The 25,024-nt window shown below is 37.6% G+C and overlaps 1 protein-coding gene across 2 annotated transcripts in view; it reads right to left on the reverse strand.

Annotated features, from left to right (window-relative positions):
- Nucleotides 1–25,024, reverse strand: part of adamts3 (ADAM metallopeptidase with thrombospondin type 1 motif, 3) — a 239,396-nt gene that overhangs the window by 72,871 nt on the left and 141,501 nt on the right. For both annotated transcript variants that reach the window (XM_041788544.1, XM_041788543.1), the window contains exons 8-9: nucleotides 15,117–15,222; nucleotides 3,113–3,256 (exon numbers count right to left, since the gene is read on the reverse strand). In XM_041788544.1, the coding sequence (XP_041644478.1) occupies nucleotides 3,113–3,256; nucleotides 15,117–15,222 (250 nt within the window). The remainder of the gene's footprint in view (nucleotides 1–3,112; nucleotides 3,257–15,116; nucleotides 15,223–25,024) is intronic.

Raw genomic sequence — 25,024 nt, forward strand, 5'->3', positions numbered from 1 at the left:
TCACAGGGGTTGCCTCACAGAGGGAAGGTTCCTGCTTCCCTTCCTGGCCTGGGCCTTTCTGTGCAGAGATTGCATGTTCTCCCCAAGCATGCATGGGTTCTCTCCAGGTACTCTGGCTTTCTAGCACCACCAAAGACATGCTTGTTAGGTTAAGTGGTGACTCTAAATTGGCTGTAGGTTTAAGAGTTGGTATGACTGGGTTTTTTTTTTTTCTCTGTATGTCAGTCAGGGTGTACCCCGTATCTCGCCCAATGACAGCTGGGATAGGCTCAAGCCCCATGTGACCATGGTTAAGTGGTGTACATGATGGATGGATGGAAACTGACATCAGCCCTAAATTTCGCAATTGGTGCATCTCGACTTTCATTCAACTGAAAATCACAAAATTAACAACAGTGCAGGAATGCTGTGAAATCAGTTGATAGCCCTGTGATGAATATCACTGCTTGCATGAGGTTTATTTCTCATCTAATCATGACTCAAACTACATTTTAACACCACTTCAAATCCAAAAGCATCTTCATGCATTTTAACAGTGCATGTGTGTTTGTATAAAGACTAAGAGCCATCTGGGGATGAGTCATCCTGAGTTTGAATTCAGTAAAGCACTTGAAATTGCTCTGTATATAAAGGGTGCTCTATAAATTAACTTGCCTTGCCTTACAACTATACATTGATACCATAAACTTATTATGTTTCTGATATTATATTATAATATATTTTATAAACACAAAGATTTGGAAAATCTTTCATTCCATCAGCAATTACTCTTTATAATTCTACTGTAAACAGATGAGAGAGACCCCAGACAATTGAATTTCCCTGCGGGGATAAATAAAGTTATTGTATTATATTGTGTTGTATTGTATATTAAACAGCAACTGAGAAACAGGAGTCTCCCCCTTATGGAAAATCAAAAGAAAGCTATTTATATTAAAATATTAATATAATATTTCGGACAATAATGCAGATAGAGATCCTAAGTAGTGCTATCAATCAATTAGAAAAATAAAGTGAAATTAATAACAGGGTTTGTAATTACAGTTGGACTTAATGCATAAGGTTAACTGTTCTTTCACTTATTTCTGTATGATAGTTCATACTCTTACTGCTGCAATCTGATCATGATGCTTCTCTTCAATCATCCCCACCCCCCATCACACTGCAACCCTTTTCTCTGCACAGGGATGCTCACCCCCTGCCTTCTTCATTAATCTATTTTTGTACATCTATACATTTGAACTGTATTCCTTCTGAAGCAATTTGCCAATGAAGAAACAAAATAAACTAAAAAAAAAACCATCAAACTGAAAAATATCAGAACTTTCTACTAGCTTGTAAAACATAATCATTATATCATATTATATAATATGGGAAAGATTGTCCATAACACAAGTATGGTATTTATAGTTTGGATGGAGCTCAGCACATCTCTGTAGCTTAAGTGTATGTGTAAAAGAGAGCGTGTGTTTCTCTGTGGAGACTGACAGGACTAGGATTAGGGGAGATGGGGAGTAAAATGTCACATCAATTGATGGTGTGGATTTTTCTGACAGATAAAATAATAAAAAATGAAAAGCCCATACATTTTCGATATGTGTTTCTTTAGTTTTGAAAGCTGCTGTGGAGAGCTGTATGATCAATGATCTCAGACTGGTGGTAATATCTTCCTGTGATTCATCTCACTTTACAGTCAAACAAATTGACATACTACACTTGAAGGGAAAACAAGTTGGACAACAACTATCATAAATGCCATCATAAACAGGTATTTGGACACAATTTTACATATTAGAAAACCCTGTAACACTTGTAGAAAGGAGGTATTAGCACAGCAAATGTACTGAAATAAAAACTGCTATGTATCTGATTGTTTGATATGCAAGAGGCAGATTGTTCGAACATTAAGTGAAGATGTGCACTGGGATTTGTAACACTGACAGATTATGCATAAAAAACAGAATGATTACAAACAGTGATGATAGATAATACATATTTATGTGTATGCTTTATCAATGCCAACTCATATATCAGATTTACAGCAGACAGATATACTATATAGTTTCAGTACTAAATGAGCAGCCGAACACCACACAATGGAGTGTTTTGATGTTATGAAGCTCTTAATTGCTTACTTGCTCAAACAACCACTTTCACAAAATGGTGCTAAAAGCTTTCTGGTATTGTGCAACAGTAGTTTTGCATTCATATTTGTTGTAGTAGTAAAGATCAGTTGGCTTTTAAAAGTGTAAAAGGACTTTATACGAAAATGAAGACAGCAGCAGTTGCAGCAGCTCTGCTCAGCACACCTTCATCCTTCGGTTATACTCCCCAGGCTATGTAATGATTAGAACCACCTGTATAGCCTGGGGCTGCTTTCAGAAAGGGATGCTATATTGCGATTGATTGCACAGTGCTGTTGTCATCTTTAATACGTCATCAATAGTTTGGTGCTCATGCTCTAGTGGGCTTTACAGGTCAGGAATTGATTCAGCTGAGGGAAAACATACTCTCTGTGAAGTGAGGACACACCATGAATGTGTGTGCTGGGCCTCTAACAAATTGTCTAATTTGGAATTAGATCTGTACAAATGAAATGCACTATAATTTGTATAACACAATATGCAAAAAAAAAACCTAAAGTTTCATCCCATGCAGTATGCAAAAAAAAAAGTTTTCTTTTTTGGCAAATCCTTACTTGAGACTTAAAACTGAGCCTGCCATTAATCGAGATTTTCAATCAGGTGCATCTTTTCTAAACCTTTTCTGCATTTACATGAGTAATTTGCTGATTTAAGTGGCCTCATTCAGCCGGACGAGTATTCTAAGAGAGAGAGTCTGACAGAGAGAGTCTGAGAGAGTCCTCTGCTTTCTGAAAGAAAGCTCTGTGTTCATCATTGATGTCTGTGACCTTTGATGCTTTGACTTGCCTATGGGTTTGAGACATTATAACCCAATTTGCATAGCCTTAGCTGCAGCCAAATCTCTTGTAGTTTTCCAACTTTGCCATAACAAGATAGCTGTAAAGATAATATGATCAACAACAGAACATCATCCAACTCTTTTAAAAGACTGCAACAGAAACAGTCCACCCACTCTGCTAAGAACTTACTGAATGTATCTCTTGAGCTCCTGTCCGCTGCACATGGACCAGTGGTACCGATGGAAGGCTGCCTGCACCAGAGGAGCCATGACACTTCCCATCGCTGTCTCGTCCCCGCAGCGGTTCCCCTGGCCATCATGTTCCATTCCCAACCTGCTCACATGGGGACAGACAAGCAGCTTTAGTTTTGGATGAAGGTGATTATCACTTTCTTTATCCTTGTCATCATTTTATTTACATTTATTTTCTCTAACCTGCCATATCCTTCCTTTTGATACTTTATCACAATTCTACTTAAAAAAGACTAGTATTTGAAAGTAAATTAACTGAGTGGTGAAACAGCCTACATCCTGCTTCATCAAACAGATCTCACAGACTGATCAATTACCAGACTCAGAAACACCTCGGAAGAATAACAAATTAAATTAATAGCTTAACTTTGAATGCTTCCTCAGCAGTTTGTGGTCTGCTTTTATGTTTTCGAAACAAATGAAGGGCACTCAACAAAAAACAGAACCAAATTAAGATTTATCATTAACTATAAAAATAAACCAGAAAAGCTCACAGAACACATTTTGCTCTGAAACATCAAGAATAAAATGCACCTTCATATTTCTTTTATGACAATGATGTTAAGAATAGCTGATCAAGTATTTCATTATTACAACACAATGTGATAACACAAATTGTAGGAAAACATCTGCATATTGTCTGTTAAAAAATGTCCCTAACAACACTAAAGCTCTTGGATGTCTGTGGCCTCATTAAGAAGATGGCATTAAGGAGTGTGCGTAACTGCATGACAATGAAAACAAAAAAACATTTATCACGATTCTTTTATGTATATTTTATTATGTTGCCTCAGTTTGACAGTATGGCAGCACGATATAGCACAGTTCTCTTGTTGTCACAATCTGAACATAAAGAAAGCATAATAGGACCGGTCTGAAAACAAAAAAAAATCTAAAGGATCTGTTAATTTTCTTGAAAAGCAAATCAAATTTTTTCAGCAATGACGCTGTAAATTCACGAGAAACCTAGCTCCAAATTTTTTATGTTTAAAGGGGACATATTTTACCCTTTTAAGACAAGTTTATATTGGTCTCAGAGGTCCCCAAAACTTGCCTGAGAAGCCTGTTACTGACAAAAAACCACTCAATATAGGACTTTTCATGTCTAAATACCCTCTTTTTCAGCTCTTCTCAGAATGAGCTGTTTCTGTGTCTGTGGCTTTGAATGTTACTGAGCTGTCTGACTCCGCCCCTCTCAGGAAATGGATGTGGCTTGATGGATGTGGCTCTACTGATCCTCCTCTCAGCTGGCAGATGGGAGGAGGAACAAGAGAGGAGGGCAGAACTTTCTTCCAAGTGGGGGGAGCCAACCAGACCTGGTCTCAGTGCTGGGGAGGGTGAATTATTCTGGTACTTGAGGGGATTGTGGACAGGCCAGGGGCACATAATTTCGTCAAAAAAGCCTGAAAAAGAGATTTTTGCAAAAAATGTCCCCTTAAAGGCAGTAAATTTATGAGGAAAGAAATCTTGTTTTAAAAGCCATAAATGTTAACTTTGTAAACTAAAAAAAATTTGAGTTCATTAGTCATAAAACTACAATATACTAAAGTTGTAGATTTATAAGAAATGAATAAAAATACTGGTTGGATCAGGGTCATCTCCTTGATTCTGTCAGTGATTTGTTTTCTTCTGAATGGCTCAAGTTAATAGCAATGTATCTTCAAAGTACAGATACTAATGATAATATGATGATTCTGGGCTAACATCAAAAGTATGTCATCATTGCAATAAAAAGTATAACTAAATTAGGCTCTCAATTGTGGTGCTGGTGCAAGGTGAAAAGATTTCATCTGGTCTGATTTGTGGCCATAAGATAGGCTATTTCTGACTTTATATCCTAAAAAAATAAAGTTTTGGTTCTCATGAATGTATAACTTTTTAAACTTGAAAACTTATTTTTTCCCCTTAGAAATAAAACCTTGAATATCTCAAGAATATTTAAATTTTTTTATGTAAATTCATGACTTTAAACACAAAAATCTTGTAAATTTACAACTTGACATTATGGAAATTAATTACTTTAAAATCCAAAAATAATACACATTTTTTTTCTTGAAAATTAACAGATCCTCTATTTTTGTTTTAACAGTTGCCCTTATATAGCTCCATATAAAGGTCTAAATTCATCATGATATGTAAGATACATCAAGCCTAGCATAAGTTCCATCAGGAAGACTGTATTATTTCCATTCATCCTTTCATTCAATTATAATCAATCATTCAAGTGTCTCACTTGTCCCACTCCGTCTCCTGCTCTGGTGTCTACTCACTTAAGTTTTGAGCCAGTTCCTTTCAGCTCCATCCTCTCTCAATCCAGTCACTCTGCTGCTGTCATATTTTAAAATCTGTTCTCTCTCCTTGGCAGTCAACCCTCCTCCTCCCCAGCTACCTCCATTATATCTCATCTGTGTCCAGCTTCAGCTCCATAATGCCATCCTACATGCCTTTATTGCCACCTCTGAGCCATCTCATTGGTGCCTGGGTCAATCTCCTCTGTGCATCCTGCATCCCTTTTTCTCTACTTTCAAGTCAGGTCACTTTATCAGTGTCTGGGTCAAGTTCCTGACACCGGTGGTGGTGACTGCTGTCAGCCTCACTACCCCTTAAAGTTCAGTAAAGACATCTCTAATCACCAAGGATATTTTACAATCACAATCATTTCCACACTTGTAAAGTAAATCATTGTTAAACTCTTAATAAAATCTCTCATAATTGAAATAAAGTTATACAAACATGAAATGCTTTCTTACCCAGATGTGATTATTTTACACTCTCACGTCATTGTCATGCAGTTACACAAAGATAAAGATATCAGCTTTTCTCAGAGTAACCACTGAAATGATATCTCTAAAAGATACCTGATTTATTTTAGATTTAAAAGAAGCAAACAGCTACAGTTGGAGCTAATAAGCTGAATCACACATCCAGTTATCACAGTATCAAAAAATAGTTTTGTGAATCACATTATCTTTCCAATGACAGGAAATGAGTAAAGGGAAGAGTGGTGACTACACAACAAAGACTGCCAAAATAGAAATCAATCAAGATGACTTAATGTTATGAGGTGCTTAACATAGATTCTTTTAATAACAGCCTTTGGGCAGCAATAAAAGTGACAGTGTAGAGAGCATGCATCAAAGCATGTTTGACAATAATGTACTGCCAGAAAATAATGACCCCCTCCCCCCCAAAAAAAATCAAAGCTCATCTTGATTGTATCGCAAACAGTCAGATTTCTGCTGCTGGGAGGTTAGTGAGAGAGGAACCATGTTATGTTAGGTCAACTGACTGCTTGTGTGAAAACATTTAGGCTTGTTATCATAACTCACAAGAACATGGAAAGAAAACAATACACTGACTGAAATAGTAACAAATGACTGGTTCATGAAGAGGACAAATGCTGGGTTCATATCCTCTTATTTTTCTGCTCATTAACTATCATTATGCATCAACTGTCTGTGTTGTGTTCTTTTAAAGTTTCTCATGGCACACATTTTCTAGTCATTATGTTTCAATAAACCAGTATTGTTGTGTAGATAATCACTGAAACCATTCACAGAGCATGTCAAACATGATAAGGGAGTTAAAGCTTTGATTTAAGTCGATACCTATATGCCTTTTGTGCTGTACAGCCTGTGCCGTCCTTGTTCTGAACAACAGGTCATGTACTAAGCAAGCACCAACATGCCTGCTAGCACATAAGGTGTCAATATTGTACACTCCACTGTCATCAACACAAGTTAATGTTCAGTTATTTTTAGAAGTCCATGGAATATTGAAGCTTTTCTTCAGCTGTGGTGTCTGCTAGTTGAACTCCCTGAGCTGAGAAGTCTTCAATTTCATTATGACACTTATAGTATGATGTATTAATGCAACCTACCTACTCATATAAAAGTAAAAGATGAAAAGTAATGTTATACCCTCTTTATTGGCACTTTGATAGGTATTTGTAATTTGTGGTAGTTTTGTATCCCCCTCTGACTGTGTTACAGTCTGTCTTTGTGTCACTCGGCTCACTCCATGACCACACTTCACCAAGGAGACTGGATCTGCTCTAGGTTTCTGCCTGTTTAAGAGGGAAGTGAGTACTTGTTCGCTGTGAATGAATGAGTCCTCCTTATTGATATGATGAGTACCATGTACCAGCCAGACCTGCAAATTTGCATTTTTCCTGGACAAAGAATAAAAAGGAGCTTAAGAAATAACTGAGAGTTTGACTGTCACATTTTTGAAAAGTCACAATAAGACAGTTGTTGTGGAAGGTGGTTTTGCTGCCATCAGAACTGAAAAGTGCCTGCTTTAAGGCAAATTGATGCCAAAACGCTGTCTAAAACCAAGGTTAAAAAAATGTAAACACTTTGATTTCTTGTTTTGGCTTTTGTAAATGGCTCAATATGAACACAGGAACACCTCCAGTGTATCCATTTCTGATGCTTCAAATTAAATTCTGTACCATACACCAGGGGACTCGTGTGTGTTATTACTTCCTGGAGATGGCAGATTTTCTATTTCAATCATTCAGAGAAGGACCCTAGACTCATCTGGTTGTCATCTCAGTGTGCACAGGTAAAGTGTGCCTGACATATCTTGTGCCTATCGGCCTTCTATTGTCTCACTATTGATTAAACCAGCTTCCCCTTGGACTACTCAGTGCCTGCTACAAAGATCATCTGAGGAAGCTGTAGCTTCCCTGTTTGAATAATAATTCGCCTTAAACGTACACTGAGATTACAGAAACTGGTTTCAAATCTTCTTTGGAAATTCAAATGAAGATAGTATAATTTAATCAAAAGTTATCAAGCCTTTACAGTGTTATTTTAGGAATGTGCTGTTCCTGCTTCTATAGTATAATGTGATCAATTAAACTTATGGTTGCCTGGAAACAAGGGGTACCCTGCCTTGACTGATGTCATCCCGTTCTTCCTATTGGATTAACATTGAATGCCTGAGGAAACAGTGGTGTGACCACTTCATGACACAGGTCAACATGTCACGCCTGATCGACGGTCCTATTGGGTTAATTAAAACTAAGGAGAGTAGGCATCTGCTTCTGGAAATTTTACTCTCAATTAGTGGGGATAAAGTGAAGAGATGCTCACATAGCTCATCCGTATCATGTTATTAAACCCTGATTTAAAAGTTGATCATTTAAATTGTGTGCACGTCTGTGAATGCTACAATGTAAATAGTGCACTTGTGATCAACTGTATCTAATTTAACTTTGTGAGTAATCTGATTATCAAATCCACAGGATTGTAGCGTGGAGAGCTACTTTTTGGTTGCTCGAGAACCATCAACTGCTGTCTGATGATGTTATAGACCTCTGGGAGTAATGGCAAACTTTTCAGTGCTTCAGCCTTTAGTGAAGAAGGACTTGAGTCTAAACTTTCTTTTTCTTGCTCTGCAAATTGTTGACAGTCTGACAGACTACTTGAGATAAGATAAAGCTGGGAAATAAACCTTTAATGCAGGTAATCGTATCTGCATGCATGGGTCTTAATAGACCTCTTGCACGTGACGTCACACAGTTCATTCTGTCTAGCCTCAAGACGGTGATGGCCAAAATATCGGGAAGTAAAATATGCTAATTACAAAATGAATTAAAAAAAAAAATTGTGGGTAAGATGTATTGCCAGAGAGCTTAATAAAGTGGCTGTGCTACTGTAAGCTTTGTTCATGTGGCGCAACAGCACATGGTAATTTTACATTAAGACTGAAGAGACATTAGCCTAGGCTAGTGGGGGGTTTGAGACTAGCTAGCGCAGTGATACTCAATCCGAGGCTCTCCAGCCACGTGGCTCTTTAGTGACCAGTTGCGGCTCTTTTAAGGCTTACTTGAAAAAAAACCCAAACCCTTAACTAAAAATCTTGATAAAGGTAAACACCGTCATCAGTAAAGATTCATGGTAGGTCACATCAATAAATCTGTTACCCACACAAACAAGACAGGGTTTAACTTCCAAATTTAAATGTTTATTATTTTAAATCCTTTTATTATTACCGTCGGATGCGCTCAATGGAGGAGCGTATAAGAGAAGAGAGTAGAGGAAGTCCGCAGGTGTTGCATCTCTTCAGTAAGCTCATTCACTGAGGTATGCTGCCTGTGTTTAAACTGAAGCTTCTCATTTCCTCTTTTTTAACTTTTTCTCCAGCTACTTCCTGCTGATGCTCTCTCACACCCATATCTTACAACAACTATTCAAATGTGCATCATCATCAATGAGCATAACACACATGGATCACATGTGGAGATAATGTAATGTCTAACATCTAGTGAAAGTTGTCCAAACGTGGATGTTTTATTTGATCTTTACTGTACGAATGATCATAAATGTTCTCAAAAGAGCAGAAATATAAAACCAAAGCAGGGTGAAACAATGTGTCTGGAGAGCTGCAGGTGTGAGGCACGACTGGTCTTAGACATTTGGAGGCCCAGGGGCCCATCCACCTTTAGCTAACAGCATTAATAATAAGTGTAAAAAATTAGAAAGCATCTCTTTTACGTTAATAAATCCAGTAAATGCCCCAATGTGAGATATAAATACCCAAATAGCCAACCATAAATCATCAGCTCTTTGAAAACCATCTCATAGTTCAAACTCAGCACATTCTAATATCTTAAAAAATCTTTAGGCCGGGTGGAACTTTCATAACACTGGTGTTGGGCCAAAGACTGGTATCTCCAAAATGATCACTTTTCAGGGAATGAAAAAAATGTATCTTTTGACATACTCTATTGCTTTAAAATTGGTTAAAACGCACTGACAGGGTAACCAATAGCACTGATTTATAAAAACAAATTTAAATCATGAAAATTTGAGATACAAGGTTTTAGCCTGATGTCAGTGATAAATAAAATAAATATATGCTCAATATCAGTGACATATTACTTCTACTGACTCTATACAGACATTTGCATCCTACTTAACCTCATAATTATCCACCACTTCACTGTTTGATTTCATTTCAACTACAGATTAACTGATATACTATCTACCTTACATTCCCAGTTTGGATTGTGGTTCTCGCTAAAGAACCATTTTCTAGACAATGAGGGCTCTTTGGTAGAATAAGGTTGAGTACCACTGAGCTAGCATAAAGTTCCAGTGGACCCTTATGGACTGGGAAAATCTACCTCACCAATTCTCAGATGAAGTGGAACTGTTTTCAACACAAAAGCATGTCATCCAGGATGATATGGATGTTTTCGGATCAGTGGCACCATCTCAGTTACCTGAGGCAAGTTTTCAGCTAATACAGCTGGCATTAGCAATAAACATAACTTCAGGGAAGTAAACTTGCCAAGAGGACAGCTTGACTTACATCATAGTAGGGTACGTGTGCAAAAGTCTATAGAGATTAAAAAAAAAAAAAAAAAAAAAAAGACAGTTAATACAGGGTTTAAATTACACTGGCTGTTTTCCATGAGTAGAGAAAATACCCTCTATAATGTCAGTGGACCACTGGGACTAAAAACTGATAGAAAAATCTAGACCTACAGAGATTTCTCCAGACTTTACCCTTTATTGTCTATTGTCTTTTTTAACTTATTTTTGTAATCTATCACTGAAATGTATTTATTATGACATGTGCTGCTGACCTCTTGGCCAGGCCACCCTTGTAAAAGAGATCTCGATCTCAGTGGGTCTTTATCTGGTTAAATAAAGGTGAAATAAATAAAAAAAAATTAACAACTCTGTTTTAAGGGAAGGTGGAAACTAGCTATATTAACGGAAGGTTGTAGGACAAATCCCAACATGTACCTGGGGAAAAATAAATAAATAAATAAATCAAAATTGTCACAAACATCCGATAGAGGTTGCCTTTGAGCAAGATTGTTACACTAGATGAAGACAACTAAACCCACTGTTATTCACGAAACCCAGCTTAAAGAAGGTTAATAATACAATAAAGTGAACTGTTAAAAATAAGACTAAATATGTGAAAAGTTATTGGGTTTATTATGCAGAAAATCCCAATTACAAGAAAAAATATATATTGACTTGTTAGGTTTTAAATTCATAAATGTGTAAGCTGCTTTGTGTCTTCGTTATGCTAAATGACTAGGGGTGTCCACGACTAAGGTTTTTCATAGTCGAATCCGATTCATCAGATTTTGCCTTTAGTCGACTAATAGTCAAACTGCGTTTTCACTAGACTTTCTTGTCCCCGGTCAAAATAACCAGCAGTACTCAAGAATTCCGGCCATTTAGAACAACTACTGGACATTTGCTTTAACATTATTTTGCTGCATTAACAGCAGCAAAATACATAAATCCCTCTCTTATTTTTTTGTGTAAGTGGTTTAAAGTATCAAAATGAAAGCTGCGTACTTTTCCTTACACACGCAGTCAGTTACATAATACCCGCCCACGTTAAACTCATCAACAACAGTTAGCTTCACATCAGCACTGTTAACCTGTTAGCACATTGGCCACTATCATAACTTTGCAGCTTACAACAGCCAAATACCATCCTCCAGCGACAACAACGAAGCATCCAAACACATAACAAAAGTGCTCTCTTAACTGGACACTGCATTAGAACCCTCATTTCAAATGAAAAACAAGTCTACCCTCAGCTGCTTAAATCAGTCCTCATGATGATATAACTGTAACCTCTCTGAAGAGAGACAGAGCCTTCGTTATGAGCTCCAAGCGGTCCATGCTGTTCTGCACGATGTGATTCTGTGTTGACTACAATCCAACTTTATCTGAGGATTGGTCATAGGTAGTTTATCGAAGTCCTCTACAATTCTGCTCAGCGTAGGCCTCTCTCTCTGCTGCTGCATCAGTGTTTACGGCGCTCAGCTATACAATTCCCTTTGTTTCAGCCTCTTCATTACTTTGCAGCGATGAGAAAAAATCCCTCCATACCGTTGATCATATTAAGCCTTTGGTTAACGAGGAAAACCTCACTTAGATTAAAATTCTGCTTTATGAGAAAGCTCGGGTCAAACTTTCCCACTTTCCCTGCATAGTCCCCAGCAACACTGAACATGCGCAGAGAGATAGATTTGCTTTGACATCATCGTGCATACATAATTAGCCATGTGCTTGCCGTCTGAGGAGATAAACAACCCCAGCACCACAGGACAGTAGATGTTGTAAGATTAGGCAACTTTCAGTTTATATTAATGCATTTTTGCAACATATCTTCTAGGTTACACAAAATATAATATGCAAGTATTCAGTATTTACTTATCTGGTTATTTGCATGTTTTCTGCCAGGCATTTTGACTGATTATATTTTTATCTGCCAGACTTCCGCCCTTTTACCGGCCAATGACCGGCAAATGCCGGCTAACTGAAACAGGCTTAGCAGCCCCAAGTAGTCAGAATGGTACGATCTTGGTTACATAACAACATTCGACTATGAGGTTCATAGTTGAATCAGAATCCTCCGAACTAAATCCTTGAATCGCAGACTATTCCAGGTCACCCCTATTAATGACATAACGTGATATGTTGCATTAAAACAATTGATGGGTAGGGTTAGGGTTCTTCTTGCTGGGAAAAAAAGTCAACCAGTTACAGCTTTATGGGCCAAACTGATGAGTAAATAATCTTCATTCACAGATAAAGGTAAGAGTAAGCCATGTAATATTATAAATAGATATAAATAGTAATAAAGGTTGCAGGAAGAGGCATTTAAACAAACAAGAAAAAGCTCTGACAAGTTTCTCTAAACATTAGCTGCAGTATGCCCCATGCATCTAGATTTTAAAACTTGCAATGGCAACAAAGAATAAGACTGGGTCATCTCTAGTTGAGTCTGTTATCTTAGATGTCCATGAAACAGGAACAAAACATATTCAGTTCAAACCAACTCATATACCCAGTAAGAACTGATCAAATTGAGCTTATGCAGACATATGAGGGGAAAAACAGCCATTACACAATTCAAAAACAATATTTCAATGCAGCGTGTATCATTCTTTTTCTTTTTTGCATTCTCTGCCTTAAGCATCCATTTATCTCCCCAGATTAGGAAGAACCAAAGGATTTCTCAGCTGGGCTTTAGCTCAGAGACTTGGCTGCTATCTTAGGATTTGAGAATAGGCCTTTTCTTACTTTAACAAGACAAAATCTTGAAATTGAATTCCATGAATTGTTTCACACTATCCCCTCTCGGATAAAGCATAAAAATGCGTGCATATGTGCATTTTTTTTTCTGTGCTTATGTATTAGTGGTTGTATGTCTGCTACAGCCCCTGGCTTCCACATTGGATTTGTAATATTTTACTTGGAAAACCTTTGTTTCCCTTAAGATAAAAGTCTGTTCATCAGCCCCCAGGGTCAGCTGCAGAGCAACCACCATGAAGTTGGAGGATTCAGTTTACTGCTCAGGGACAATTCAGCAGGATGGATGCTCGCTGTATCAGCTGATTGACTCTTTCAAACAGCAGCTGCTGCAGCAGCTAAAGGACGGTTTATTTTTTCTATTCACAACCATTTCCCTTTTTGCTCCTTAGAACACTGTCAACCTGATTGTCAGTGTACAAGAGGAAAGTGAAGAGAAAAAAAGAGAGAAAAAATAACAAGTCAGTCATAAAACTTACTCTCTGTCCCTGCTTTCTTCTCCTCCATCATCCTCATCTGGCTCTCTGTCCCTGATTTTTCTCCTCTATCATCTTCATCTTGCTCTCTGTCCCTGCTTTCTTCTCCTCAACCATCATCTGCGAGGAGCTGTTTCCCCTTATTCTACCTCCCTCTTTTTTCCCCCTTTTTTTTCTTCCTGGCATCTGATTTTAAGTGTTTTGGCGGCAACACTCCTCCAGTTTACAGCCACCGTTTTCCTGTCCTCCAGGCTTTGCTCTCCTGTGTAGTGATTTTACTCTGCTTGAAACAAACTTCAGTCTGTTTACCGATTCATGTCGGCGCTTTTGATTCCCAGGCTTCTCAAAGAACCCCCTTTATGTGGGCCAAGGTAATCAGTACAACCCCCCCTCTCATGCTCCACCCATGAACAAGAGGACCAAGAGCAATGTCTTGTTTAATGTGTAGTCTTCTGGCTATTCAGTCACAGAATCTCTCCTTTTATTACCAACATTTTTAAAGTGAGACAACTGGAAATTTTGGGATTGTCTTGAATCTTGTATTACACTTACAGTGTAGCTACTGAAATCTTGTGGATATTGCTTGGTACTACAAAATAAAGTTTCATAAACAATTTCAAATTGGCTAATGAAATGCTTTTTCTGATGAGTCTCCTAAATTGTCTAAAAGTTGTGACACTGACTTGACATTTACACTATACTTGTTGAAAAGGAAATAAAAAATGAAATGTGAAAATGAAAGTGAACATCCTACTTCTTTTCAAACTGTTTTCTTTGAAGCTGATGATGTTTGGGGTTACATTTCATATTTCTGCTTTTCTTGTTTAGTTATTCTTCTGATTTTATTCTATTAAGAGATATGAAATGAAGATATCTTTTGGTCAATAAATGAATGCACATGGCATTAAAACCACCATGAGTTTCTTCCTCTGTGCTTTAGCTTGGCCTGTATTTGGGACGGGCTTTTATATGTGTATGTAAACATAAAAGCCTGGCTTTTATTTGACTTCAAGACTCTATTTAAGCAAATATAAGATATATTTTGACAGTGTGGTAAATGCATTCCAGGAGAGATATTGGGAACAATTGTGTACCTGTGCTTTTAGACATTTGTTCAATAAAGAGTCAAACAAATTCAATAAAAGCTAACACGTTTAGAAAAAGAGAGAGCAAAAGGGCAAACTGCTTCAAGGTTCTTCATGCCACTTTCCATAGAGATCACAGGAGAAAGCCCAAGGTGAATACTTTCACAGCATGTGTAACTGGACTACTGAGTAGAAAACAATTTCCTGACCCAGAGGTGTGTCAGCTTGATGAGATAAATGTGTGCGTTCAGGGTTTAAATCCTACACAGACAGAAGAGACCGAAGCAAAAAAAACTTACACATGTCCGGTCTCATGAGCCACAACGAAGGCTGAAGAGAATCCATCTTCATGGTTGAGGGTGCAGCTCCGGACTGGGTGGCACATTCCTGTGACTGGAGCATAACCTGAAGAGAAAACAAGAAATGATGAGGCCTTACATCAAATTGAATAAAATTGAAATCTTTACAAAATGGAAAAACGTCTTAATGTTGTCAAGAACTGATCACTTTCATATTGTTTCCACTTGTTGAACAAATAGTCTCTCATTTAAATGTGGGATGTGCAACTCATCTGAAACACAAAAAAAAATTATCAAATGTCCTCTCGAAGTTAATTGTATTCCCTGGTGCAGCCGCATGGTAACATGCCTGTTACAGTCAGACTAAGAAAAAGATTAAGGATTAGGAACTGTGCATCATTTAAAGAGCACGCACTGAACAGGGAGATGTTTTCCAATAACCTGACATTTATTACTTTAAGAGGTTGCACATAATTAGGGGCATGGCTGATATGACAACCATCCGGCACACTGTAGCTCTTTGTTGGGAGCCTTAATGTCTGCCTCAGCTGCACCTCTTTGTTTCTAGGTTGGCTGAAAGTTTATTAGAGACAGCGTTTTCAGCAGAGTGACTGCTGTGGATTGACTTCAAAGGACAGCTGCACTAACCAGCTGGGTGACGCCAGTCTTTACTTCATTCTATACTTTCTACAGTCTTTGCTTTTGCCTGACATTTTCATACACAATCTTCATACTGTGCTTCTACATGATACACAGTTACATCATATTTGATTATGTGAATTACTGCTATGCAATACGACAGGAGGAGGAGTATAAATAAATAAAGTCGTTACAACTCTTTCAACCAGGCAGGAAGGAAGCAATATCAGCCTGATAATTATCAATAATGGCAGAAAATCATAATTCTACTGTTTGCTGATAGTTCCTGGATTCCTGCTACACCTCCATCTGTTTTGGTTTCATCATATCCGGCACAATATTGTCGACACTGATATTGAGGCTACAGATGGCAGCGCTGAAGAACTTTAATGATGCCAAGATCAAACATATGTCTCTTCATTTAACCAATGCTCAGTGCTGTTGTTTTTTAACTACACAGACAGGAACAAACCTCTTGCTGTTGCAGTGCAGCAAAGATTAACCTTGTTTGGCATCACATCAGCAAATGATGTTTTAAAAGAAGGGAACAGCACACTGCCACACATAAAGAGACAGTAGAGAGACAGCTGGAGTGATAATTTACTGAAATGTGACACCGAAGGACAATTCATGTTTGGTCAGTGCTGTATGCCCAATACCATGACCATACAGATAGTAAGCCAGCAAGGCATTTTGAACGAAACTTTTCCAAATATTTTTATTTTATTTTGCTCACAGAAACATTATTTCACAAAAAAAAAAAAAAACTACCACAGTCAAAACTATTAGTCCTCTTTAGAAGTGACCTTTTCGTTGAGTCCGAGTACAAACCACTGCTGTGCAATAATGTGCTTTAAAGGGATACTTCAACATTTTAACAAATTTGCCCATTGCCCTAATCCCTATAGTCTTAGTAATAGGTTCGTTACCCCTAGTTGTCAGTGCAAGCTATTTTTAGATTGGCAGGGCTAAGATGCGAGCTGCTCTGCCAACGCTATGGAGACATATGGTATTCTGGCTTTCCCTCATCAAACCCATCAAATACACAACCCAGCAACTCCAAAACGGTCTCGTGGAAAAGTTGTGACCTGCACATTCACCACATTCAACTTTGTAATGCTCAAAGCTTGTAAAATCAAGTTAAACTGAGGGTTATCTGTACACACAGTATAAAAACTTTAGTAAGGGTTTGAGATGTCACATGAGAAAGCATCATGTTAAAAGAAATCAGTTTAGACCTGTGAAAAAGAATTGTTGATGCTCACAAAGCATGAGAAGGATATACAGAGTTATCATAGCATCTCAAAATGTCAAGAGCTGGAGCGAGAAGTATCATTAAGAGGATCAAAAGGGACTAGTACATGACAACGTCTGGCAGAGGTAGGAAGAGAAAGATTTCAACAACTTTGGAAAGAAAACTAGTGAGAGATGTGTCTAAAGACCCCAGAACAACTGCCAAGACACAAGTGAATGACAGCCAAGTTCGGGATTGTAGTATCAAAGCAGAAAATCACTAGAGCCTTGCATAAAAACAAAATGAGAGGTTGTAGACCAAGAAATATTATGCATACTGGGAGCCTGTTCTTTGGTCAGATGAGACCACACTAGAGCTCTTCGGCCATGATGACACTGATTATGTCTGGACAAGGAAGGGAGAGGCGTATCACCCTAAGAACACCGTGCCCACAGTGAAACACAGTCTGAGACTTTGCTGTGGGGAGGCTTCAGTGCATCTGGAACTGGAAATCTTGCTAAGGTGGAAGGAATTATGAACAAAATAGGATATGTGAAGATTCTGAAAGAAAAACTCAAGCAGTCGGCAGCAAAACCAAAGTGAATTTTATTGACTGGCATGCACAAAGCCCTGACTTTATTCCCACTGAAAATCTGTGGGGGTGAACTGAGACCAACATCCATGTCAGAAGACCATTAACTCTGGAGGAGCTTGAGAGATTAGCCAAAGAATAATGGGCTGGGATTTCTCAGGAGACATGTCCAAGAAAACTAAGACAAACAACTGCAGATTGTTATCCAGCTAAAAAGAGACACGACTGACTATTAGCATCAAAGGGGCTAATAATTTTGACCCTAATAGTTTTCTTTTCTTGTGAAGTAAATTTGTTTCCGTGTTGAAAGTGAAATAATTTAGGTATCCAAAATAAAACTGGGATGTTTTCAAAAGCTTTGTGCTAAAAAATCCTTGTTTTGTTTAACAGCACCTGGGAAACACTTAAAAAAAAAAAAAAAAAGGAGTTTCATGGGGGGCTAATTGTTTAGTCCTCCTCTGTACAAACACTCAAAGTGATACCCCCCACAAATGAGAAGGCCCTACACGCAGCCCGTGAAATAAGTCATGTAGAATAACTCATATAGAAATCCATGATTATCAACACTAGTTTATTATTCCAGTGTGCCAAAAATAAAAAGTATACCCTTATCAGCAAAAACTTATTTTAAACATATTTCATCCACAGAGGAGTGAAAGACAAAGCCAAAACAAAATGTAAAGTAGACTATGAATACATGTATCTACAAAAACTGCACTGACTCTGCTCAAGCCCGGCCTGTATCTCCTTACCCATGTGTCATTCCCCACTCTGTCATCCCTGTTTCTAACTCTATCCACTGTCCTTCTTTTTAAATCAAGGAATATAAAGCCCAATTAAAAAAAAATCACAGAAATGCTCCTCAAAATGCATTGAGACCTCATGCAGGTGTAATTAGTTCAGGGATTTCAGGGAGATTTAAGTGTTGTCCCCCTTGCTTTCATAGGTCTGGTCCAGTTGCCCTAATTTCACCTGATGACCCACTTCATTGTTACTATGTACGTGCAACAACAGAAGCCAACCTGGGATCATTTAAACATCTGCAGACTGCCTTTCATAACAAGTCCCTGCCTTCTTGCTTTAATTAGAATAAGACCAAACAAACGTTATAAACATAAGTGACGGTGTAACTCTCAGTCATGCTATGTTTCCAGACTGAAGCTGCATGATAAACAATATTTGTCTGTAAATCTGTAGACACTTTGCTCCTATGAACAAAAGTGGCCCAGTAGGATCTACGTATGTATATAGCAATAATTAGCTGCAGTATTGGCTGAACACAACTGAAAATGGTGGAAACATAAGAAAACTCTATTGCTAAACCTTTTCAAAAAGTTAGTCAGTATTTCATTCCTTTGCTCCGACACCAAAGAAATCTGAGCGACCTGATCCTTTATTAGTGACGTGATAAGTCTTATAAAAAGGAGGTAGCTAGCTTGAACAGCTAACATTTGCTATTGCATACGGTAGAAAAAAAGCGCCTTGGTGCAGATTTGGCCGTGGCTGACTTTAAACTAAGCCTAAGCCAAGATACATATGATAAACTATATCTAAATCTATACCTTTCACATGAAGAACATACTATCACAGAAAAGGTTTAAATCTTTATAATGACATCCTTAATCTACTGTACAAGAGAGCAAAACAACTCACTCTTATTATTCAGCTATGTTCAAGATATCTTATGACAACCAATTATAATCTTTTTAACTTCAAAGAAACCAAATTTTCCTTTAGTGTGATACGGTAAATTGGTTTAAATATTACCATATGAATGCATCTCAGAAAAGAAAAACAAGACTCTGATGCCCACAACAGGCCTCAACTGAATTTCTAGAAAGTGGAGCTTCTGCTTGCTGTCGTTTGTATAAAACTGCTGATCGATTAGATATTCCACAGTCACATTAAAGGCTGCTTGGCAGTGAAAGTTCTCTGCTCTCATTCTTCTGACTCTTCTGACTGACTTTTGACTTTAAATCAAAGAGCCACATTTTTTTCTCACACAGTCGCTCATCTTTTGTCTTGATGATTCAGCCAGAGTCGTTTAATGTCTTTCCAAGCCTTGCATACGCTCCAAATGCCTTTCATCTACAGTCATCTGTGCAGAAAATAAATGTGACCTGACTTGTGAAACCATTTCTTATCCAAAATGCCTGCATGTTTATTAAAAACTCCATGGCTAAGTAGGCTAATATATATGTGAATATGCATCTAATAAAGAAAACCTATGGTTAAGATTCTGTCTCTTTTCCCAACTTGGCAAAATGAGATGACAAAAATCCTCCACAAGCAAGCACTAGGCTAGAGTGAAGAAAGAAGAAAAACTTATTTTAGGTGGTAAAATCATTGTTGGAAAGCCATCTGCCCCGATTCAAGAAAGGGAATTTCAGAAAGAGAGTGATATTGCAGGATGGGAAATTAGCACCTGCCAGCCGCCATGGCTTTATGAAAGAAAACCGGACAGAGAGGACAAAGCCTAAATTTTGACTTGAGCAATACACTGAGATACACTTATTACAATGTGTATTGGATACAATAAAATTCATTCAAAAGCAAGTAATCCATAGTAGCATGAATCTGAATATGAGGGCGCAACAAGCTTTAAGCTATAAAGGAGGCAGCTGGGATGGAGGAGGTTAAGCTTTGCCAGCAACAGCAATGTGGTGCATCAGCATTAATGCAAGCAGGGATTAGTGAGAAGTATGTCATATTTAAATACACCACTGTGTTGAGAGAAAAGCTGTGATTGGCTGATGGAGCTGGGAGGCTATAATTAGGATCAGCTGGCCGTCAGCTGGGCGCATGACTACAGTATCCTCTATGAACTAACGCTAAGCTTCATATAAGGAACATTTTGAGAAACAGTTTTATGCCGGAGCCGAAACTGCACTAAACACAAAAAACCTGAACATCATTAACGTGCAGTATGACAGAATTGTGCAATATGCGCAAAATGTAAATTTTTTTTATCAAATATGAGTGTGGATTTATTTACTTCCTTTAGAATATTTATGTAGCTTAGTTATAGTTGTTTTGTGTTTTTTAGTTATCGATATTCTTTCCTGCATCTTTAAGGACTGTATTCCAATTTCACTGTAATTATAAAATGACAACAAAGAAATTCTATTCTATTCACAAACTTTGAGAAATGAAATGGGGATCATCAAAACACCAGCTTTACTTCTTCTGCCAAGTCAGAGTGACAATAGCCAATGAGTCCATTCAAATAGCTGATAAACACCTACATCAATGGTTGTTTAATTGCCTGCTACATGGTTTACATGTATTGCATCATAATTGCATAGCTTGTTTATTGGAAAGAAAGCAAAAAAAAAAAAAAAAAAAAAAATTTAAAAGATTAAATAACATTTTAGAAAATACAGGATCCCAAACAACAAAAACATCCCAGGTAATTTAGCAGGAAATGTTTCATTTGTTGCTGTTGTGTTTGATGGATTGGATGTGCTTTTCACTGAAAACAAATCTGGCGTTTCTTCCACCTTCACCATTACTTGTTTCTATAGACCTATTATTTTCAGCTCACAGTCTGTTGGGTGAAATTTGGTCAATTGCTTTGTTTGCTTCATCTTGAGAAAATCTATCAATTCTGAAACATGTCATACTCAAACAGAGAAGATTAATGCTGTTGTGCCGTACAGCGTGCTTCTGGTCCATCAAAGACTAACAATGGATGAGGGAAGGAATGCAGAGAAGTGATTGTTTGATGTTTCCCCCAGACAGCAACACAGTCTTTCTGCCTTTGACAAGCAGAGTCCTACAGGAAGCCATGAAGTCAATTATGTCTTAATATTTTGATGGCATCAAAGAAAGCCGAGTCTGCTTGGCAGGAGAATAATCAGTAATGATAGATATACAACAAAAAGACAGCAGCTATTGGATTATTCTTCCCTACAGACTTTAGGCTGAAAGCTAAAAACAAAACAAAACCCAGTTCTCCAGGATATATATCAATAAAATATCTTTAATATAAATGGGCGGAGAGTAATGTGCCAATAAACAGTAACAACTCTTTTTCCCCTTTACTACTGAGAGACAGCTAATGACTAGGGAAGAGGCACTTATCATGTCTCCTGTGTCTGGAAGATATAAAAATATGTTTCAAAAGGTTTTATTTCTGAACAAAAATAAATAAATAAATAAATAACGTTTCTTTTGCAAAAGCAGTTTTATATTTGCTCCAGCAAAGCCCATTTTGAGCTTAAAGTCTTAAACTGAAACAGCTTTCTTCATTTAAAAAATTTATATTATGGTTCCAAACATCGCTACTTCTGGTCAAAGCTCAGATCCTAGCCATTGAATTGGAAAGATTTAAAGAAAAACAGCATGTGACACTGTCAAACATTCAGCATGGATTCCAAGAGCCAATACAAATACAAACTACTTTTAAAGATTGATTTTTTACTTATATATCTTTATAGTTGACAGCACAGTGGATAGAATCAGAAATTAGGTGTGGAGTGAGGGAGGCATACATGGGCACGCTGACATAACCACTAGGCTACCAGTACCTCAGAGAATACGACATGAAGTCTGTCTTTGATGGGCAGTGTCCTGTGTTAGGGTAATTCATTTGGCTCTCCACTGAAGCTTTAATGGATTATAGATAAAGTGGTGAAGATATGGCCACTTTTGCATTCATGCAGAGCCAAACAGTTCATCTTTAAATAAGTTATAAAATAAACAACCACATTAATTAAATAAGAAAAAAATGATGTCATGGAAAGAATTTAAATTATAAACTAAATCTATTATCATTTTCTGTCCTTTATAGTTCATCTGTATGTTATTACAGCTGCTTATAAGTTTTGTCCCCAAAACCTTTCCTTTACCAGTTTACAAGTACTAATTTCCCTTATTGGTTATCTGTTTTTAAGCGAATAAAATGAAATAAAAGTATTTCTCATACTTTGTCTGCTTTTATCTACATAATAATAATATCATATTTTTGTGTAATTGATCAATTATTTCCTTCAATGGTGCATACACTGTTTTAAAGGAATAATGCAAACCAAGAAATAGAATACATTGTTAATAGTTCTAGTCAGAATCTTCATCTCACTGTCTGAATTCATAATTCAAAAAGTAAGCATGTTGCTTGTTGCTAGAACAAAATCATGTTGATGATGTAGTATGAGAAGTACAACAAACTTCTGGTTCTCAAAAGAAACTGTGAACGACAGAGCAAAGAGAGACAGAAATCACAGATGCTGGGATTAAAAAATAACCTCATGAACTGTGAATGACTAGAGGTCAGAGAACTATCTTTAATGCAACTTTGAACTCACTTTTATCATAGATTTATCTGGGCAAAGGTCAGATCACAGAGAAACATCTGGAGTTCAAAAGGTGCAGGACCATCAGGTGATGTTGACCCAGTGCATCATGCATTACTGACGCATTTCTTAGTCATTAAAATACTCAAGTAGACCTGTGCCAGGGCTCAAAGGGAGAGAAAACAACTCAAGGGCCCTTTATTTAGTTGTTAATATGCTGAGATTTTTGTCATTATTTGGAGGGGACAGGAAAGTAGAAAGTGTTCAAATCCAGGGAGAACGTGCGGGTAATGAGATGCAAGAAAGGAGCAACAAGATAGATTCAAACTCGTGCTTCCTGCATGGAAGACATACGGCTATGCACCCTAAACACTAGGTCAGCGCAGTACCACCTCTTCTAAATCTTGCCCCTTGCTGTACCAGGATTTTTTCCAGCATACTGGGACTTCTCTCCAGTTACCAGGACTCTCTCTTGTCCTCTCAGCTTACAGCTTTTATGGATGATTCATGATAGCATAAAAATAGATGCATTGCCATGCGGCAATGCGCACTTCCCATAGTGTGCAGTGATGTTCGTCTTTGTATGTGAATTAACGTACGAATGAACTGTGTTTGAGGAAACCTGGAGAAAATACGTTTAATTCAGAATGAACGCAGCACGTGAGTGGTAGCGCCTCCACCTGGGAGCCTAATGCTACTAACACCTGTTTCTGATGACAGGCTACTGCCATCAACTGGGACACCAACAATAACAATATTCAATAACAATAATTTCACTAAGAATGAACGGTAAGACTATTGGTCAGGGGTCAAAGGCAGTACTTTTGCTCAAAGAAAAACTGGTCCATTGACAAAGAGAAAAGCCTGGGTGTTAATTAATTGCACAAGAAATATAAATATAATTTTTTTTTGCTAGATATTTTGTGTTATTGTTTCATATTGATTTTGTTGTTTTAATGTTACTGTTTATTTTTGAAATTTTATTTTTGGGCTTTTTGTCTTTATTTGGAGGACAGGGCAGTGGATAGCACAGGAAATCAGAGAGAAAAGGTCAAAAATACTAGGAGTATGAACCTCTTACAGCAACAATTATTAATCACAAAATAGTCTACTTCAAATGTTGAATCTAAAGGTTAAATAACATTTCATTTTTCTTTATATTTCATACTGGCCTTTGATCCCCATGGATTTAACTTAGAATAGACTATGTTTTTAATTATTTCTTTGTAGATGTGGATATCCAAATAAATATCATGTAATGCAGTTGAGCTAAGAAATACTGAGATATGATTTCTGTTCCATACTGCTAAGTAGTTCTAAGTAGTTCTGTGATTGTGTGACACACTGACAAATGGTGATTCAGAGTACTTGCACTTATTTTTTCTTACACTTAAAGCACTGTACACGATCCTTTACACAAGTGACCTAAAGGATACTTTATAATCAATGTGGAGATGCAAACACTGCCATATTTGTTCACAAAACAAGGTTCAAAATGCATTATGCAAACAAACTCTTGCACTGTGTCTGTATAGGACTTTTGCAAGCTATTTAAGTGACAGTCAGTCATTAGCATAGTGCCAAGACATGCAAACACTATGAGTGCAGGCTTTGGTTTGGGCCATCTTGGTGTATGGCTTTGTTTAAAGGAGACATATTTTACCCTTTTAAGACAAGTTTATGTTGGTCTCAGAGGTCCCCAAAACATGCCTGTGAAGTTTGTTGCTGAAAAAACACTCAAGTATTGGATTTTTGCATGTCTAAAACCACCTCTATTTCAGCCCTTCTCAGAACGAGCCGTTTCTGTGTCTTTAAAAGGTAATTAGCTGTCTAACTCCACCCCTGACCACACTCCTCTCAGGAAATGGATGCAGCACTCCTGATGCTACAGACACTTTTATCCGAAGTTTGGGACCTGACTGGGATTTGAACCATAAATCTCCCAGACCATAGGCAGCAGGGTAACCCACTGAGCTATCCAGCATCTCAGCTGGTAACTGAGAGGACAATGCATAGAAGAGGGCAGAACTTTCCTCCAAGTGGGGGCAGGCCAACCAAACCTGGGGGCAGGTGCTTAAGGCCCTGGTGAGGTCACCAGGTGTAAAATCTGAGAACGTCTTGTTTCAGCACACATTTTCTGAAAGGTGGA

The sequence above is a fragment of the Cheilinus undulatus genome, linkage group 5 (assembly GCF_018320785.1).
Source record: "Cheilinus undulatus linkage group 5, ASM1832078v1, whole genome shotgun sequence".
Lineage (NCBI taxonomy): Eukaryota > Metazoa > Chordata > Actinopteri > Labriformes > Labridae > Cheilinus > Cheilinus undulatus.